The 20435-nt window shown below is 51.0% G+C and overlaps 1 protein-coding gene across 1 annotated transcript in view; it reads left to right on the plus strand.

Annotated features, from left to right (window-relative positions):
- The window catches only part of PDE10A (phosphodiesterase 10A), a 422142-nt gene that overhangs the window by 301821 nt on the left and 99886 nt on the right, over positions 1 to 20435 (plus strand). Inside the window, exon 3 of the mRNA XM_030886876.2 lies at positions 700 to 828. Coding sequence (XP_030742736.2) covers positions 700 to 828 — 129 coding nt within the window. The remainder of the gene's footprint in view (positions 1 to 699; positions 829 to 20435) is intronic.

Below are 20435 nucleotides of genomic sequence, written 5' to 3' on the forward strand. Positions count from 1 at the left end.
TCCCTTCCTATTTGTCCGTACCTTGAAGTACAGCATTCTGACACCTCACCGTCCCCACCTTTGCAGACGTAGTCACAGGGCGCACACGGCAACAACAGCCGCAGTGACTGTGTCTCAGCACCGAGTACTGCTGACTTGTCGCTTGCTTGTGACTTGGGATCATTTAATGTAAAAGCACATCGGCAAGAAGAAGGATCAGTTTCACAGGGTTACAGGGAAGCAGGTCGAAGGACCTTGTTTGGCAGTCCTTGGCCTAACCAACAGCTATTCTCAGATGGCGAGGGATAGCCTGGCGATGCCGAGTGCATGTGTGGAGGCTTGGCGAATGACTGGAGAAACTGCTCTGCGGTGGACATTGGCGACCCTGGTGGGTGTCGTACCTCTGACAAAGGGAGGCTCTGTGTTGTACATCAGGAAGAGGAGTTTTCCTTGGTCCATTTGCTCTCCTCTGACACCTATAATGCACTAAGCCTCCATCCTCCCGGGCTCTCCCTTTACTGTAGCTTCACTTGCTTCAAATATTCATTCTCAAGCAACTATTAGTTCAAAAATCATACCATGAAGTCTTCCTTGCACCACCACCTTGCCGCGCTTAACATTTCAAATCGTCCTTGTTAGAGCACCGTCATTGTACCAGGTCTTTGGTGTGGACACAAAAAGCCATCCGAGTAACCCCCATTTTTCTCTGTTCTCTTCCAGGCTTGACAGATGAAAAAGTGAAGGCGTACCTTTCTCTACACCCCCAGGTGTTAGATGAATTTGTGTCCGAAAGTGTCAGTGTGGAGACGGTGGAAAAGTGGCTGAAGCGGAAAAACAACAAGCCGGAAGGTAAGGCTTCCTGGAGGTGGACGGCGGCTTCATGGTGAGCCGGCAGCTCCCTGGTGTAGTCTGGCAAAGGGAAAGGCATGCAGTGCAGGTGGAGAAGCCAAAGGGAAAGCAGACAGATTCCAGGCCAGAGCCCATTTTAGTTTTGCCGGAGTGCCATCCTGTCTAATGGCATCGCCTAAAGTAAGTCAGACTGGGGTGAAAGCAGCTTCCAGGAACAACAGACTTGGCAAGCGAATCCGGGGGCTCAGCTGGTTTGGACCTGGCGACGTTGAGCAAAGGCAGGCTTCAGTACCAGACTTGATTTCATGTACACCGTCAATCCTTTTAGAAAGACTCTCCTCACGCCCGTTTCAAAGAGGTATTTGGAGGATTGTGTTATTTTTAAGAAAAAGAGTCTTTAACAAATTGCTTTGCATGCAGGGAGTGAGCAGCTGCTTCTGCCTCAGGCTGTCCCTGCCGGTCACCCTCTCTAACAGCACTGTTGGAGCTGTCCCTGGCAGGGCGAGCCCCCTGGGGTCTCAGTGGTCCCTGTGGGTTTCCAAGACTCGAACTCTGTACAGGAGTCGAAAGCCTCATCTTTCTCCTGCAGAGCAGCAGGGGGTTTTGAACTGCTGACTGTGGTTAGCAGCCCAGCGCACATCCCACTGCACCACCAAGGTTCCATGCGATCCCAAATGAAGAGAAGTGGGGGAAGTCATGAATGAGGAGACACTATTTTATTATTATTATTATTATTTACTACTTATATTTCAATCAGACCCTTAGTTGTTTTTTTCCTTTTTGCAAATGAATTAAATGTTCTGCAGGAAGACTTCCTTTCGCATATTGGTCTCTTATCCTCTCAAAGGCGTTTATTTTTAGCATAGAGATGCTTAAGAAGCAGCCGTCTTTATGAAAGAAGAAATGTAGACGCAAAGGGGACGTGGAATGAAATAACAAGCTCCCCCCACCCCTGGAATCTATTTTGTTGGCGCACATCCCCTCTTCACTTGCCAGCTCTGTCACTGTAGGACATTTCCCGACTCCTGCAGTGGGCGCTGCTGGCCACTCTGTGGTGCTGGAGTGGCCTCGCTCCTGGCTGTACTGCGTGCCCCGGTGTGAGGCGGGAGCAGCACTGGCGTGCTGGCTAAGCTTCTGTGTTGAGTGGTTTGGCAGTTACGTGAAGATGTGATTGGGCGAGTATGTGACTTGGTGATTCTGTAGTAAGGTAGGCACCCTTCACTTTGTGATCTGATGTGGGCCATCCTCAGTGTTTGCACAATGACAGTTTTCACAGAACAGCCCCGTCTTTGGGACCTAAACTGGTCGGTAAGTGAGCACCTGTGGACTGTACATCCTCTCAATGTTGTTATGTGAATTTTTATTTGGCCAAATATGAGTTCTCATTTCTATGAATATTGTTTTTCCAGTGACAGTTAAAGATGTGTGTGTCTGTCTGTGTGTGTGTGTATCTCCACATAATGAACTTTAAGTGTGCTGTCCTACTGGGGAATGTTGTCTAGTGCAATAAAGTTTCTAAAAATATAAAAATGACTGTTATTAGAATGCTGTATTGCTAGTGATGCTGTATCCTACTGGGCAATGTTGTCTAGTGTAATAAAGTTTCTAAAAACTATAAACATGGTCCTTATTAGAATGCTGTGTTGCTAGTGATGCTGGTGATCCTCCTGTGGTTTTTAAAGTTTCTGTAATTTCCTTACCCCATTTCCATAATAAAAATAAGGCAGACCTCTGTTCAAGAGGACTTTGTCACTGAAGCAAGTTGTTTTTAGAGAGTGTGTGTGCGTGCGTGTGTACACGCACATGCATGAGTGAGCCAGGAGGAAAAGAGAGGGAGACGTATGTAAATCAGACAGGAATATCCTTCTGAACATCAGCAGCTGCGTGGTATCAGGAGCCAAGCTTCACACAGCACCACTGGGGAAACCTGTGCGATGCAGAGCCCCCGGGAAGTGCCTCGTTCTTCCAGGTCTTGCAGGTTTTCTGCCATTGAGAGGGTGCTCTCTCACCATGTCTGAACCACGTGTTTTAGTGAAAACCTTTGTGCTCTTCTTCTCCAAGTGTGATTCGCACCTTACACACACCTGGCTTTCCCGAGCTTTACTCTAGCGGCTGCTAACCTCCGTTCAACCTCTGAGGTGTTCCACATTTGAAAAGAAATGCTTGGATTTTGTTGGAGATATGCCAGATGGACACAAAGACCAACCGGCTGTACAGTGGGGCAGGCTATATAGCCCAGGGAGGGACGCTCCTGCGGGACAGGAATCAAGCGCAGGTTGTAGAGAGGGAGCATATTTTAGGGCGACAGTGCGTGACCAATGCAGACGTTGTATTCACAGGTGACATGTTGCATCCCCCAAACCTCCATGTCACGGAAATTACTGGGTGATAGGAATATTCCAGGATGCTTCTCAAACACCCCGAGGGCTCAGATGACGGGGAAGGACAGCTTGAGAAGCAGGGCCTTTCATGCTGGGGCCTCACCAGGAGATGGCTTTGACGGTGGCTGTGTGGCAGCCTGGAGACTGGGTGAGGAGGGCGCTGAACGAGCTGCAGGCTTGGGCTCCCCCAACATGAGCTGCAGTCCCACAGGGTGCAGCATCCGAGGGAAGCTTGAAGCCCACCATGTAATCTGCTAGGACCTTCTCTCCCTCCTCTTCCAAGGGAGTTTTTCCATGTATGCATCTCATTATGGATGGGGAGGATGGCCTAACACCCTGAGTCATTATAATGCTTAGGTGGGCAGTTATATTTCAGATGATCAGCTTTGTAGTCAACAGTTGAAACTCCTTGTCAACACGCGCCCTCCCCACCCCCAGCAGTTGACCCCTCACCCACTCCTTGGTTATTTCTCTCTCTTTTGTGGACTGCCATCTTCCATTTCCCCCAAGTTAGCTAGCATTTGTCAACACTCGCTCACTGCTTTGCTGTCAACAGTTTGCCCTCCCTGGTCCTCCCTGCCTCCTTAGCTATCTCTGAAGTCTGTTCCCTTTGCTGGGAAGGGAAGTGATGCTCTACTCTGTATTTCTGACCTCTCTGTGGAGCCCTGGTGGTGTAGTGGTTGAGCTCAGACACATTGAGTTGAAGACTGAGAGGTCAGCAGTTTGAAACCGCTGTTGTTCCTTGGGAGAACGATGAGGCTTTGTGTCCGTGTAAAAGAGTGACGGTCTCTGAAAGCCACAGGGACAGTTCTACCCTGCCCAGCAGCGCCACCATGAGTCAGAATTGACTTGGTGGCCGAGAGTTGAGTTGTTGAGTTGAGTGAGCCCTGGTGGTTTAGTGGTTACAGGCTAGATTGTGTCTTCTGCGAGGTTGGCGGTTTGAAAGCGCCAGCAGCTCCACGGGAGAAAGGTGGGCTTTCTACTCCCATCCACAGGCACAGTCTCAGAAACCTACAGGGGGGGCGGGGGTTGTCACCATGCCTCAGCATTGATTCACTGGCGGGAGTTTGGCTTGGTTTTGGCATTCCATGTGGCCACCACACAGTCTGCTCAGCACTTGTTGCGAGCTTTTCTGGGATGATCACTGTATTAGTCTAGGTACTTTGGAGAAACAAATCCATGGCGACTCACGTATAAGAGAGAGTTTTATGTAAAGAAAAGGTGCATCACGAAAACATCCCAACCCAATGCTGCCCAAGCCCACAAGTCCAACATTAACCCATTAACCCAACACCAGTCCACAAAGTCCTCCACCTCACAAAACAGAGGCAATAATGCCGACTGCAGGAGGAAAGCTGAGTCCGTGAACGTGTAAGCATCTCAGCACTGGCAAGGGTCTCCACACAGCTGCTCCGGCACCCAGGGCTGCATCGGGATAGGTCCATGTGGCTTCTCCTTGGGGATGTCTTGTAGGAAGTCAATCTTGCAAGCTGAAGCAGGGAACTGCTAAGGCAGCTGCACCCGATACAACCATCACAAAGCAAGAGACTCGAGACCTAGAAAGGCGAGGCTTCACCACCCATTTATCCCTCCGCCTTTCAACCAGCACAATTAACGATTATCGGCCAGGCTGGCACAATTAACTAACTCAATCACCCCCTTGAGGAGTTGACAGTCTAACAAAGAGGAGGGACGATGTGTAAATAGCTGCTTTCTGCTGGCTCGTCTGACAGTGGGGTCAGACGTAGTCCACATGGGTTCTTTTCAGGCAAGGTGGTCTTGTCGGGTAAAGAGGATGACACCGAGTCACTGTCCATGGCGTGTTGACAGGGAGGAGGGGGCTTGGGGACCAGTGGATAGCCATATGTCCTCAGAGATTGAATTTTAAGTAGCTTAAAGAATTTTTTTAGGGTTCATGTTTTCTGTTTTTAGGAACCCCGGTGACATAGTGGTTTTGTGTTGGGCTGCCAACTGCAAGGCCAGCAGTTAGAAACCACCAGCCTCTCCGAGGGAGAAAGACAGGGCTTTCTACTCCCGAAGAGTGACCGTCTCAGAAACCCACAGGGGCAGTTCTCGCTCGTCCTACAGGGTCGCTGTGCATCAGCACCGGCTCGATGGCTGCAGGTGTTTTCTGTTTCACTTCATTGCCTGACACCATGGTTCCTTTCAAATCATGAAGCCCTGTCTCTAGTTGAGAGCGAAGTTGGCCTTTCGAGGTGGACCTCTGATCCTAAATACCAAACAGCCCATCCTTCCGGTGGTGACCGGAAATGAGAGTTTGCGGGTGTTTTGAGTATGCCCGGCTGTCCTCGCTTAGGGAGTGTGGGACCCTCTGCTCAGAAAGAAATCACGGCAGCCTGCCACCCCTCGGAGCGGACTGCCACGTCGAAGCGGCTTTCCCTCCAACGACGGTACTTCTCTTTGGGAAAAATCTTGGAAAGAAAGAAAGAAAGAAAATAATGTAGCCCAGAAAACCGCCTCCCTAAATGTCACACTTTAATGTTCGTTTTTACGTGCAGCAAGTTTGGCAGGCAAAATGAGTTGGTCCCTGCTAGGCTCAGCTTCCTGACCATCTAAGCCGGTCTCAGCATGCCTGCCTAAGGTCCCCGATGGGGAAGTCTCGGCTCGGGAGGAAGGCATTCTAACCAGGAGTGCAGCAGCACCCTGACTCCCTTCTGGTCCTCCAGTCCTGTCCAGAGAGAGTCATGAATGACTGTGGGGGTGCTTCCCAAAGGAGTTGAAAAATATCGTGTTTGCTCTGAATCCCATGTTTTCCAGGTACATATTGTAGCCTCCTCCTATCACCACTCTCTCCAGGGCCCGCCCTCGGCTTCTTCAGTGGCACGTTATTGACAATGCCGGTGGAGTCGGAAAGGGTGCACGAAGAAGTGGGAGAGTTGGAATCCACCGTGACTGTGCCTGGCACCCCTCTGTATTCTTAGAATAAGATGTAGACTGCATGGGCCAATCAAGTGAGGCCCATGCGGTGGATCTATATCGTTTGTACATGGACAGCACGTATCGGCTGTACATACCTATGATAGCAAAAGTACGGCACGTATGTATATGTCATCCGGTCTCCGGAGGAAGACATCATGCCTGGTAAAGTGGAGGGCTGGAGCTAGAGAGGAAGTCCCAACGAGATGGGTTGGCACACACCGTGGCTGCGTCAGTGGACGCCAACACAACGGCAGTGGTGAGGCTGGCCCAGGATGGCGTTCCCTTCAGCTCCTCAATGGGTCGTTCTGAATCAGAACCGACTGGTTGGCACCCAACAGCAGCGGCAACAACAAGTGTACCCCTTTGTTGACCTCGTTTGCTGAAGCATGCGGTGTGGGAAGGTTTTAGGACACATAGGAGGCCAAACAACGGCATGTTGGCTGCTGGAAGGCATCCTGAAGAAGAAAGGCCAATGCATCCCTGAAACGACTGGCTTAGCAGCATCATTATATATATCTATTTATTTATGTCCATAATCTTTATTTCTATAAGGGAAGTCACTAGGCTCTCAGGAGGATAGTTGACTGACCCCAAGTCACTTGAAAATTATCCATAGCAACACCATTTTTTCATGACCACTAAATTTTATTCTTGTTCTATATTTATATGTCTAAAATATTCAATGGCAGATGATATCACTATCAGTATACTTAGAAACGAATCCCTGGTGGTGGTGTAGATTAAACATTGGGCTGTTGACCACAGGATGGAGGTTCAAACCCACCAGCCACTCCAAAAGACAGAGATGAGGCTGTTTGCACCTGTAAAGATTTAAAGCCCCAGAAACGAGAAGGAGTAGTTCTCTGTCGGTATAGTGACTTGATGGCACAAAAGAAAAACTCAAATTAAAACAAAGTTCAAATAAATAATAATGAAAATTATGGTGCTATCAGATGCCTTAAATATTTTAAAAAACAATCAAGAGTTTCCTATTTTGTTCAAAGACTTCAGTTGCTATATATTTCCGTGCTTCTAAAAATGGGGCTTCATTTAAATTCAACTAGAACTAATAGGTATTTCATATTTAGAATAGCTAGAATTTAATTTATGGCCCTGAACCTACTATTAAGTAATCTAAAATGTAGATAAATAACATGTGCAGTTTAACACCTAACAGATAGTTTCTATGTTAACACATATGATGCATTAGCTATTAAATTAATGGTGCATGAATTGGTTTGCTGATTGTTTAAGGATGTATAGAGCACTAATAGGTGATATGTTAGCGATTAGTATATCTCGAACAAGAACAAGCAGCCGACACATCCCTGAAGTTTGGTTCAGCGCTTGATTTGGGTACTTTGTCTCTCCTTTTCCTTGAAATTACCTCAGCACAATATTGATATATTTTTTTCTTAAGAGAACCAAAAAATATATTGAATGTCTTCATCTGTACTATAAATAAACATGGGTAGAATTAATATTTATTTGCCCACCAAGAGTTATTACCTATAGATCATTCATTCTGGTATTGTTTATTTACATTACCATCATTATAGCTTTAATTTCTCCTTTTTGAGAGTGTTTGGAGAGCCAGTATACTAAGACGCCAATAGAAATTCAACAAAGTTAATTGAGTTTTGACAATTTTGAGGATTAAGATAATTTTAAAAAATTTTCAGTGAGTAAGAAATGAATTCAAGTAAGTATGATGTGAGGACTTCCAATTTCCCATGTTCTGATGACCCAGGGGTGTCTGGAGTGGTTTCTTCCCATTTTGCGTTTCGTCCCGCCTGCAGAGAGAGGTTCCCCCCAGCTTTGTCCCCTCGGCGTCAGCTCTCCATTGAGAGACAGCTCTTCCTCAGCCATGTCTTTTGTGCCTTCCAGCTGACTACCTCCTGCCGCTCCATTGGCAGTGCTGAGGTGCTATTCAGAAGTGTGGTAGTGGCTCATTCTCGGGAGTGGATCGCTGGTTCCTCTTTTCCTGGACGTTTCTTAGTCTGGAAGCTTCACTGAGACCTAGTCATGTTGGGTCTTTCAAATACTGGAGCTGGAGCTTCCAGCTTTACAGCGACAAGCAGGCCACCACCATCGGACACACTGACAGATGAGGGGGGCTTCACGTCTGGGAGAAGATTAGATGACCACTTAACAAATAAAAGGTTGAATAAGTAATTCAGAGGCCTGATGGGGTCTATCATGTGGGTAGTTTTGAGTCCTCGTAAGATGTAAGATAATTTTATCCGGTCTCCCTTTTAGCTTATTATACTGATAATATTGTTATTAGGTGCCAGGGGGTCAGTCCAGACCCGTGGTGACTCTATGCACAACAGAAGGAAGCAGTGCCCAGTTCTGTGCCGTTGTTGTGGCCACCATGTCAGTCCACCTCCTCGAGGGCCTTCCTGTTTCTCACTGCCCCTCCATGTCACCAAGCGCGGTGTCCTTTCCCAGGGACTGGCCTCTCCGGGCAGCATGTCCGAAGTACGTGAGACCACTCTCAGCAGTTAATTCTTAACTCAGAATTAAGCAGCTCTCCCACTTTAGGTACCTTTCATGATTTTTTTCTAGGCTGAACCATGCATGTCAATTGGTTTGATCTTTCATAAAATCATGTAAGGTGGAGTCTCGCTGTCCTTGCCTCTAAGAAACCCTTCTGATCCTACTTCCAGTAATAGACTAGTTTGTACCATTTGGAAACTGGTGTTAACTTACTCAACAGATAGTGCTTGCCATAAAAAATGTGCCATTTCTGGCCCCCACCAATACACCGTCCAAGCATCTCTGTTATCTTCCTGCCTTGTTAAGGATAATCCTGGTGGTGTCCTAGTTAAGGGCTCGGCTACTGACCACAAGTTCAAGCCCACTGGTCACTCCACAGGAGCAAGATGAGGCAGTGTGCTTCTTTGAAGATCACAGCCATGGGAAAAGCCCCCGGGCAGCTCCCCTGTGCTGGGACCCCGCTAGGAGTTAGAAGCAAAGAATGGGTTTGGTGCGTGGACTTTGTGGAGCTGGTGCCAGCCTGACCAAATAAATGACCCACAAACGATGAAACATAGCACCTTCCTCTAGTTCCTAAATGTGCTGACTTGGGACGGCTTTGTTTTCCATTTGATGCGGGTTTCCCCTCCGGGCTTTATTTGGCTCCTGAGAGTGTGCAAGCCCGCAACCTGGCCCTCACTTCGACCCGACTCTCCCACCCATTCTGCCAGCGACTCGGAGTGTGGTGGTGGCTTGTCGTTTGCCTTTGTGTTCTGACTGTGTGAAGTGGTGCCGGACTGCTAAGTGCTTGGTATTCTCAGGAGGGCGGCTGCCGCCACGTAAGCTTCTGATGTCCGATGGATAGAAGTTTCCTTGATCTACCACAACAAAAACAGGGTGGAGAGGAGCCTCTTCCCGATACCTTAGGGTCAAGGAGACTCGAACAAGCATCATTGATTAGCCTTTATTCAAGGGTTTTAAGCATCATTGTGCTTGGCACCTCACTCTTGATTGGCCTCGACTCCTAGCAATCCTATAGGACAGGACAGAATTGGCCCCATGGGATGCTGTGTGGGAGTGGACAGCTTCATTTTTGTCCCGAGGAGCGGCTGGTAACATCGACACTGCTCACCTTGAGGTTAGCAGCCCAACCTGTACCTCACCAGGCCACCAGGGGTCCTCATAGAGGGCCCTAGGAGGGAAGCAGCATGGTGGTAGGTCGCCGCAGTCAGCAAATTCAGCTTGCTGGGCCTGTCTCTGCTCCGGTGGCAGCCTCTGCAGGACGGTGCCCACTCTTTTATCCCTGGGGGACTTCCATGTTAACAACAGCACTGCCGCTGCCGCCGCTGCCACCGCCGTCATCACTGCCGCCATCACTACTACCACCACCGCCCCCGCCACTACCACCACCATTACTACCACCACCACCATGCATCTGGACATGGGTGGACTTCGCTGGAAAGAGTTTGCCTGAACGAGCAGCTCTGTGGTGGTGTTGGAAGTAATTTTTAAAAATGAAGGTTGGGTCGCTAACCTTTATCCATTATTTCTCGAGAAGAGTCTAATGGCCATGATTGAGTAATTGAGGGATTGCTTAGTCACGTTGGCTCTTCCTTGTTACCACTGACACATGACCAGGCTCAGTCCCAGACACAAAGAGCAGGCTCTTCTGTCCTGACACCCCTCCCCCACCAGGAGCACCCCACGAGCATCACTCCTGTCCTCCGCCCCCCTTAGGAGACCCCCACTGTGCACACGGGCACTATGTGCGCAGCCTTCCTCTCCTCCATCTTGGGTTTCCATGTTCACCCTGTGCCAGCCAGTACCAACTGCTCTACAGGGTCCGGTGTTTGGGAGCTTGGTCAGGCTGTCTGTCCTCACCACGTGTTCCTGAAATGCTGAGCCCTGTGGTCACTCCAAGTCCACAGCCACTCTCAAACACAGCCATGCCTTACTGTCTTCTCGTAACAGGCCACGGGGCACGAGGGGGATTCTTCGAGTTCTGACGACGGTGGATGTCCTCAGGCAACCGACTCTCCCAGATACCAGTCTGCGGTGGGGTTGAGTTCTGGGGCTCGTGCACGCTCTCTTTCATCCACCCTGTCATTTTACTAGGCAGAGATAGAGGTTGATTTCAATGTGGGACCTTCCCTTGGGCAGGTGTAGGGTGTGTTTTGTTCAGTTAGCAAGCACTAGTGGAGCCCTGGCTGCACACATGTGTGTATCAGTGAAGTGAGTTTTGTCCATTCAGCCTGCTTTCCTCTCTGAGAGAGCCTTTCTGAGGAGTCGCATTGAGGGTCAGCCCGTGGTGTAACTTACTTTGACCATTGCTACTCTCCCACCTCTGAATTTTCACCGCAGGAATTCACCGCAGGACTTCTTCCTAGCATCAGGTGGCTGACCCTCTATTTATGCTCACTTTCACACAAGCACCTATCCTGAATCTCCCTGTAAGACCTGACAGGATCCGAAAGCTGACGAGGTGCCTATGTAGCAGCTGCTCTGGGGAGGCTGGATGCCAGCGGTCCAGTTCTATACATGCCCACATGCCTGCTTGACAGGTTCCAAACATGCCCACCTTGACACGCCAATGTGGAGACAAGCAAGCAGTTGGGCACGAGAGTCAGAAGTGGGGAGTTGCTGGCTGAACCAGAGACATGACCTTGGGGGTTATGCTCGGATACCAACAAAACCCCAGCAACACCTCACCCGGTCGTTTCTGGCCCATAGCGACCCCATAAGACATAGTGGAACTGCCCCATGGGTTTCTGAGACTGTAAGTCTTTATGGAAGTAGAAGCCTTCATCTTTCTCCCATGGAGTGGCTGGTGGTTTTAAACCTTTGACCTGGTGGTTTGCAGCCCAATGTGTAACCCACGATGCCACCCACCAAGGCTCCTCATGGCATCTTAAATTCTGAGACGGGATGAGATCTTTTCTTAGGGTCCCAGTGAAGCAGGCTGCTGTAACAACCATAGGTGTGTGGTCTTGTCCCTTAGGAGTTGAGAAGTCTAACTTCAGGGCAGTGACTCCAACAGGGGTCTGTCTGTCTCTGTGGCAGTTCTGGAATGACGATGTCTCTGAGCTTCTGCCCCTTGGAGATCTTATGCAACTTGGCCTTTCTCTTTGCCCGCCCATCTCTGCTTCTCTCACTTGTTCAATCTTTCTATCTCTAAAGATGGGCTCCAGATACACCCTACACTAATTCCATCTCATTAACATAACTCAAAGACAGCCCGTGCGATTTCCCCATGGGATTATAACCACAGGCACAGAGGGGAGAGTTTTTAACCCAAGTTTGGAGGGACATGACTCAGTCCATCACAGGGCTCAAGGGCGTGAGCACAGATGAGAGAAGGGATCCAGGGACCGAGCCCAGTGGCAGGTGGCCATAGCAGGTGGGAGAGAGACAGGAGCAAAGAGGGAATGACGAAGGAAAGGTCATTGAGCTGGGAAGAGAAGCAAGAGACCCTGGGGACTGGAAGCCCAGAGTAGAAAGCTGATGGAAGAGCATGACCATTACGTCACTTGGTGCTGGTGAGCTGGGGAGGCTGAGGATTTGGGGCTAATCATTCTCGGCTCAGTGGCTAGGGCTCAGTGGCCTTGACGAGAGCAGCTGTGGTGGAGCGGTGAGTGGATTTGGGTGGGTGAAAGAAAGGAGGAGAGGAGAGTGCTTGCGGACAAAGCCTAGCCACACATCTTTCCAGAAGGTCTTTTCGTAAAGGCCAGCAGAGGGGCCTACTGCTGGTTTTGTTTATGAACAGGGGAGAAGAAGAGAGAGAAAGAGTTTGCTTTGCAAGCTCTTGGGGATGAGTCAAGTAGGAGGGGGGACTGCTGATGTAAGAGAGGGTTGAGGGTGGCAGGAGTGGTGTCCTTGACTAGATAAGTGAAGGGGACATTGCACACAAGTGGAGAGGCGGCCAGAGCCAGGAGCAAGGACGATGTGTGCATGCCGATGAGGAGGAGAGGTCGAGCACAGCGTCTCCGTGCAGATGATAACAGGTGGGCAGATGCATGAGCCAGGGGAGGCGGCGCTGATGTTGGGATGCAACTTTAACCACGTGATTGGCATGAGGACAAGGCTGGTTGTAATCCTGATACACGCATTCCTGTGTGACCGGCCATGGAACATCCAGGGAAGTCTGGCCGAGCTTGGGCTTGGTCAGGAGGCCTTGATGGCTGTGGGGGTAGGGTGTGTGTGTGTCGGTGTTCCAAGTAAACATCGTAGTAGGAGATTGGTGGCTCTGTACATAAGAGAGAACAGTGCATGCTGATTTACAAATGCTGGGTTATCCCACTGACTCTTTGCAGCGGCTCTGCTGGGAAAGGGTGTCCGGGAGAAGCGGCACCCAGTTTCTGGCCTCCTTTCTCTCCACGCTGTGCAGCTGTGTCACCAGCCCCCCACGTGGCAGCTCAAAGGTGGACGGCTTCAGCCCACCAAGTGGCACAGAGGAAGACTAGACCTAGAGGCCCTATTACATGGAGGGGTCCTCTTGTGACAGAAATGAGGTCACCCTGAGTTGCAGTGGACAGGACGGCACAAGGCACGAGCACCTGCCTGCTCACAAGCACACGCTGCACCTTCTCAATACAAGGGAGAGCACCCCTGCCCCCCCACCCCCACCCCAACCGCCCTGCAAGGTCATCTGCGTCTCCCAACCATGACTCCCACTCGCCTCTGCTGCAGAAACCAAGTGAGCGGGACCCAGTCCTCCGGGACACATCCTCCGCCCCAAACTGAGAACCTGTGAGAACCGCTGCCCAGCCTGCCTGCGAGGTCTGGCTAAGCACGTTGGGACTCAGAGCAAAATTTCAACTCTAGAGGGAAATACAGGTCCCAGGAGGAGAATGTGAAAGACCAGTCTAGTTCGGAGGACTCCTGGGATACAGCAAGGGAAGTAGATTGGTTCAGCCATCCAGAACGCTTTCCAGGATCATGAAAGGCTGTTGGTCTCAGCGAGATCAATTCCTGCCTTCACCTGCTGGATGAGCCCTGGGCGCTCATCTACGGCCCCACCTGCTGGTTGCCGGGCAGGAAAACCAGATGGAGGTCAAGTTTCCAGGTCAAAGGTGTCAGAGATTAAGTACCGTGAGAAGAAGTCATGGCCAAGGGACTGCTTGGCTTGTTGTGATAGTGTTTCACGTGTCTGAGAATACACCAAGGAGAAAACGAAGTGCTCTCTACGGCTGCTGGAAGAAATATGTCTGTATATGTACATGCATGAAGCAGGGCTTGGGATCAGGGATCATGTTCCAGCAGCTTTGAATGGTCCCTCCTCGCAGAGGGCAGTTTCCTCTGGCCCTGGTGCTACGGTCTGGCTTCTTCCCCTCAGCAATGAGATCCCAGTCTCCTCGATGCTGGCTTCCCAACCAGCCTAAGCTACGCCTGCCACCTCATCAGAATCCCATCTCCCCGGGGCTCCCCAGGAAACACCAAGCTTCCCCTGGCTGCTCCAAATCGCTGACAGGCCATTGCCCTCGGTCTCAAAGGCCCTCCAGCGTTGCCATTTGAGACATGAGCTTCCTCACTTCGCCTCCCGTGTGCAATGCTCTTTGGCTTCAAACTCCACTGACTGTAGTCGGGCTGGGCCAGCGTGTGGATGACTGGATTCTGTCCTGGCTTCCTCTTGTCCTAATAGTTGTTTTCAAGCTCCGTGCCCGGCTCTGTGCCCACATGCTCCGTGAAACCCAAGATGTGTGGGCCACCCAACCCCTCTAGCAGCTAGTGCTCCCATGGCAGTGGGGCCCCAGGAGCCAAGGAGTGTGCGTGACCCCGGGATAGTCGTGACCAGAGGTGGATACAGATGGTTGCTGTGGTGGGGAGGTGCTTCTTACTCAGTTCCGATTCATAGCGGCATCTGCACAGCACATCACTGCACTGCCCAGCCCGGCACCGTCTGCACGCTGCGGTTTGTTTATTCTCCCCACGGTCCGCGGTCCTCAGTGATCCTCACCAGCGCCTTCATTCACAGGATCCATTCAACGCCGAGCTTCCTAATTTGCTGTCGAGCTTTCCCAAGCATGTGAGGCCACGGAAACGCCGTGGCTCCGGACAGGCACCCCATCGTCCCCAGTGACAGCCTTTCTCTTGGACACCTCAAGGAGCTCCTGTGCAGCCGATGTGTCCACGCAAGAAAGCCCTCTTCTTTCTTGACTGCTGCTGCTTCCATAGGCATTAGTGGTGTGTCGACGTGAGATGCTTTTCCACAACGTCCGTCTTTTTCTCCGTTTATCATGATGTTGCCTGTTGGCCCAGACGTGATGACTCCGGTTTCCTTGACACGGAGTCATAATCCACGCGGAAGGCTGCAACCCTTGATCCGCATCAGCAAGTGCTTCAAGTCCTCGTGGCCACGTTGTGTCACGCGCCAGGCAGTGACCCACAGAGAGTGACCCCGTACTCCCTGGCCAAGCAGAGCACCAGCACGGCAAAGATGGCAGTGGGTGCAAGAGAGTCTTGGTCTCAGGGCACCTGTGCGACGTTAGCGCTTCTGCAGGTTGACAGGGGAGGACCGGCCCTGGGCCACAAGACCCTTTCAGAAGCTGTGAGTCACCCCTGACCAGTTCCGACCCCGCGGGAGTCAGAGCAGAACTGGGCTCTGGCTTTTCCATGGCTCTTTTTTAATGAAGCAGATCACTAGAACTTTCTTCTACGGCACGTCAAGGTGGCCTTAGGCAGCCACCCTTTGGCTTAGCATCTCTGTGCTTCACTGCCCGCCTCGCCCAGGACACGCTTGCTATCAAAGAACCTGCGAGCTCAAGCTTGTGGTGCGGTAGACATTTTAAACGGCGTTTCCAGGTGCTCCTGGAAACATTCACTCCAACCAGATAGCCTGCTAAGAAGGGGACCTGTTCGAAATCCTTTAAAAAGGAATTAACTGCGTGATTATGAAAGACACACACACACACACACACACACACACACACGGGGTTGTTTCTTGTTGTATTAGTATGTGTTACACTGGGGAAACTGTATATGTCTGGTTAGATAAACAGGAAGAGTTTGTCCAATGGGATGCTATACATATAGCCCCTCAAATGAGTGGGCTGCAGGCACTGAGCTGCTCGCTACAAGGTCAGCACTTCAAACCCACCAGCGGCTCCATGGGAGAAAGACAAGGCTCTCCACTGCCATGCCCACAAAGGCTTAAAACCTCAGAAACTCAAAGCAGCAGTTCTACTCCGTCCTACAGGGTTGCTATGAATGGATCCCATGACAGCGAGTTCTGTGCGGTATCATTTACTTACTTATAAACACAGTCCTCATGCATCTCAGGTCTTACATAAAGAGCCGGTAAAAAGAGTTCGCATAGACCAACACAATTTTAGGCAAGATCAAAACAAATCGACATGCATGTTTAGGCCAAGAAAAAGTAATGAAAAAGATCCCTAAAATGGGAGAGCTGCTGAATTCTGAGTTTTGCAGGGGGTTGAGCCATTCAGAATGATATTTTAGAAAATAGAAATTGCTCTTTCTTCCCCATGGCAGATGTTAGTGTGAACAGTGGCATGTTGCGGCCGGCACACTTGTCTGAGTGCCTGCCCGCGCCGATGGGCTTCAGGGGTTCTTCTCTGTGTTCCTGGATTCGCTGTGCTCACCCCATTGACTCGGACAGCACAGGCCGTGATTGCGGATCGAGCAGCTCCTGCCCAGTCTTGAGGGCAGAGCGCATGGTGACAAAAGCCCACCGCCCCCACTCCAGCTGGGGTCTGCCAAAGGCTCTGTCCCTTGAGCGAAGGAATGTGCTCACGCAATGCCTGAGAACCCATATTTTATAAAACTAAAAGAGGAGAAGAAACCTATTCAAGCTAAAGAGAAAATAGCAACAAACCTATTTGCAAAAAAAGAAATCTGCATTGTTGTGATATTTATTGGAAGTGTGGGATAACAATTTAAAAATGTCGTTGAGTTTCTAGAACTTGCCAGTTAGCTACAAACCAACTTACCTGAGGACAGGATGAATCCTCGGTCACGTCTGAGTATCAAAAGCAACGTGACAAAGGATTTTCTTCAGAATGTCCCCTACGCTAAAGAGCCTGCGACACTGGAGAGACCCTCGGTTTCAACCAGATCTCAGCGGGCAGAGGGGCCACTGGCACAACCCTGTCCCCGGAACAGAGCACATCAGAATATTCCACTTCCTTGATTTGGGTGTCTCTCCATGTGACTCTTCGTCCGGTTCTGCAGTCATCACAGTTTCTCCCACATCTCCCCAAATCACATTTGCTTGCTGGCCATCAGCATGCACGCCTGCCCGAGGCTCTCGGTCAGTTCACATTTTCACATAAAGGCCTCCATCCCGGTTGAGCTGAGGAGATCCAGGGCTGCCTCCACTGTGTTGTGAGTTCTGCCGCTGGTCGCACAGTATCTACCCTGTCTCAAACTCAGCACTTTCCCCCTCTTCTCTGGAGAATACCTTTGCATCCCACTTCCAAGAACCTTTGTCCTCTCGTTTTTCTGCCTTGTACTTATTTGTAGGATAACAGCGAAGCAGATTTGTATTTCTGCTCCTGACTGAAAGCATTAGATTCGATGGCTTCAGATCCCTGACAAGATGCTTGTTACCATCCGCCTGCTGGGGCCAAGTTGACAACAATCCGATGTGCCCCTGGTGGCCTTTGGGGGGATGTGGTGCTGCTGTTGCACTGCTAACAGCCAGGTTGGTGGTTCACACCCGCCCGCTGCCCCAAGGGAAGGAGATGAGGCTCTCTGTTCCTGGAAACATTACTGCCAGGAACGCTATGGAGGCTCCCCGAGAGCTGGACCCGGCGGGACGGCGGTGCGTTTGGATGGCCTCCACCTGCCGTGGGAGGAAAACAGACAGGGCTGAGACAGGGCTGTCTGCTGTCTGACTCATTTAGGTCAGAACTGCTTCCCTTGGTTCTTAGGTATAATTGGCAATCCCAATGAGCATTATTGAGAAGTTAATTAGGAACCTATTCAAGTATACTCAATTAGAAATGCATTCGACCAAACGCTAAAATATTACAGCCCAGGAGAAATAGGGGTGGGGCGGGTGGAGGTTAGGCAGATGGACGTATTCAGGTTTGTGAGCCCAGGATACATGTGAGTCCTGCTGCATGTCTGAGGTTGGATCTGAACCCTGGTGATCCAGGAGCGTGGGAGGCGCTGCTGGGTAAGTATTGCTCTGCTGACCACAAAGCCAGAGGTTCAAAGCCCCCAGCAGCACAGCAGGCGAGAGATGAGGCTGTGGACTGCTGCATGATTTGCCAAAAGAAAAATAAGAACCCTTTGGACCCCGACATGGGGTCAGTGCGAGGCAGAATCAGCCTGGTGGCTGTGCGGGTTTGATTGTCGGTCTGTTTTTTTCTTCAGGCCTTGAACCTCACACCTGTTTGTTCTGTTTGGGTGTGCTTCATGCCATCCCCGCAGCTGGGGGTTAGAATGCTATTACTATTGCTCTTTTCTTCTGAGCATTACTCATGTAAAGCAAGAGGGAACGTCCCAGGAAGGAGATTCCCATCAGTAGCAGCGCTCACCAGGTTTCTCAGCATCCTAGGCCTGCTGGCACCATCGGCCTGTCCGTGTGTCTGACTGTGGTGGCCTGTGTGCTGCTGTCATGCTGGAAGCGATGCCATCGGTATTTTCACCTACCAGCAGGGCCACCCAACGTGGACAGGACTCAGTGGAGCACCCGGGCTAAGAACTAGCTATAAAGAAGGCGCAGACAAGGGTGCGGCTGCTAGTTTCAGTCGCCGCAGTCTGCACCCGGACCACTGACTAAGGAAGGCTAAGAAGAGTCGATGCGTTTGAATCCTGGTGCTGGTGAGGAATACTGAAAGGAACAGGGACTGCCAAAGGAACAGACGAGTCTCCCCTGGGAGGGATACAGCCAGAAGGCTCTTTGGAAGCGAGGATGGAGAGACTTTGCCTCGAGTGCTTGGGACGCGTTCTCAGGAGAGACCAGTCCCTGGAGAAGCGCATCGTGCTTGGTCATTTAGAGGACCAGCGGAAAAATAGGAAGCCCCCAACAAGCTGGATGGGGACGGCGGCTGCCAAGGATGAGTTCAAAGAGAAGAACAATTGTGTGGAGGGCGTAGGCCCGGGCAGTGTTCAGTTGGGCTGTACTAAGGGTCACTATAGGTCGGAACCGACTGGACAGCGCCTAATGACGGCAGCTGATAAATGTTCCTCGCGGCTCTGGGGATGCCTGGTTTCTATGGCTGGTTTTCCGGTAGTAGATCCCCAGAACTTTCTCCTGGAGTGTCTCTGGGCGAACCAAGTCCTCAGCATTTGGGGGACAGCTCAGTGTGTTTTCCTTCTGTGTCGCTCTGGTGCTTGTATGGCTCAGAAGCAGGACCGATTCCACTCTGTCAGGATCACGATGGACGCTGACGCTTTGGTGCCTCACAGCCTCTCCTTCCTGTTGTTGCCATTCTAGCGGAGCTACAGCGACGGCGCCTCCTTGTCCTGCTAACTCACTGTTTCCGAAAGTCGAAGGCCCCGGGGTTTGCTGTCTCCACGAGCTCATCCACCATTTGTGTTTTTCCTTTAGTGAAGCGTCTCCTCGGAGCCGATGCCCATTTTCAAAGCCAGCACATTTGCTTTTTTGAGGCTGGGCGACGGATTCCTGTCTATTCCCATACAAGTCTCCCATCTGGTAACCCGGGAAGCTCTCTTTCCCATTGCAGTCCCCGTGTTCCAGAGATTGCCTTTTGGCTTTGCTTTAATACAGTCCAATTTATCGATGGTTTATGTTTTTGTGCTTTTAAAATTATTATTATTTGTGTCTAACCCAAGAAATCTTTGCCAAACTCAAGGAAGAAGAGATTTTCTCTTCTTTGCTCCTGAGCCCAGCTCTTCCTGTTAGCTGTGTGCTGTTCTGGAGGCTTGAGTTCAGCCCTGGTGGGAGGCAAGCGCTGGGGCTGATGGTCCTCTTTACTTTCCCCGTGAATATCGGCCTCCTCCAGCACCATTTGTTAAGACGTGTTTCTTTTCCCCCAGAAACTTTCTCTGACATCCGTGTGTCTCTGGGCATCTCTGCCTGCTCTGTTTGGCTTGTTTATCGGCGTGCCCACCCTCAGAGCAGCACTGCTCTGAGAGGGTTAATACAAGGAAGGCTTCATAGGGAGCTGGGAATCAACTTCCTTCTTTTCCAAGTTGACTTAGGCTTCTGTGAGACCATCCACCCGACCGGAAAGGAGACCCACGGGTACCATGATTAAACGCCCTCTGCCTCAGACCCACCAGAGGCGGTGCGGGGAAAAGGGAGGCAGTCTGCTTCTAGGGAGCCCCTCCGGGGGCGGCTCTGCTTGGCCCTGTGCGGTCACTGCGAGTCAGAGTGGACACAGTGGCGGGGGTTTGGGTTAGGTCTGGCATCACGCAGGGGAGGGGAGAATGGAACTCTACACCAGCCCCAGGTGGGGCAGAGGGCAGGGTGCTTCCACTCAGCTTTGGCTGTCCCCTGGGCAGGGGAGCCCACTGCTGCATCTCACGCCACCCCGACTGCTTCCTCATCTCCACCCAGGGAGCCCGGAGGAGCTGCATGCTTATCGGCTCTTCATTCTTAGAGGGCACGGGCATCTCCAGGTCTCCTTCTGAACTGGCTCCCTTTATACCCAGCATGGTGGTGAAACTGACCAATCCCGGAGTTCGAGCCCTCTACACCTTATTTGCATGCTCCCACCCGGGCATTTGGTGGACGTCAGAGGGAGTCTTGGTGCAAGAGCTGTAATGTCAGTTCGCTCCACTGCAACCATCTGTGTTTTAGCCACAGCCCATTAGCTTCCATCGAACCCCTGCAGAGTCTCTGTCCCCCTCAGGGGAAGTGAAAGTGTCTTCCTGCCT

The sequence above is a fragment of the Echinops telfairi genome, unplaced genomic scaffold (assembly GCF_000313985.2).
Source record: "Echinops telfairi isolate 266 unplaced genomic scaffold, ASM31398v2 ScPeMD7_3533;HRSCAF=4204_0, whole genome shotgun sequence".
NCBI classification, from domain to species: domain Eukaryota; kingdom Metazoa; phylum Chordata; class Mammalia; order Afrosoricida; family Tenrecidae; genus Echinops; species Echinops telfairi.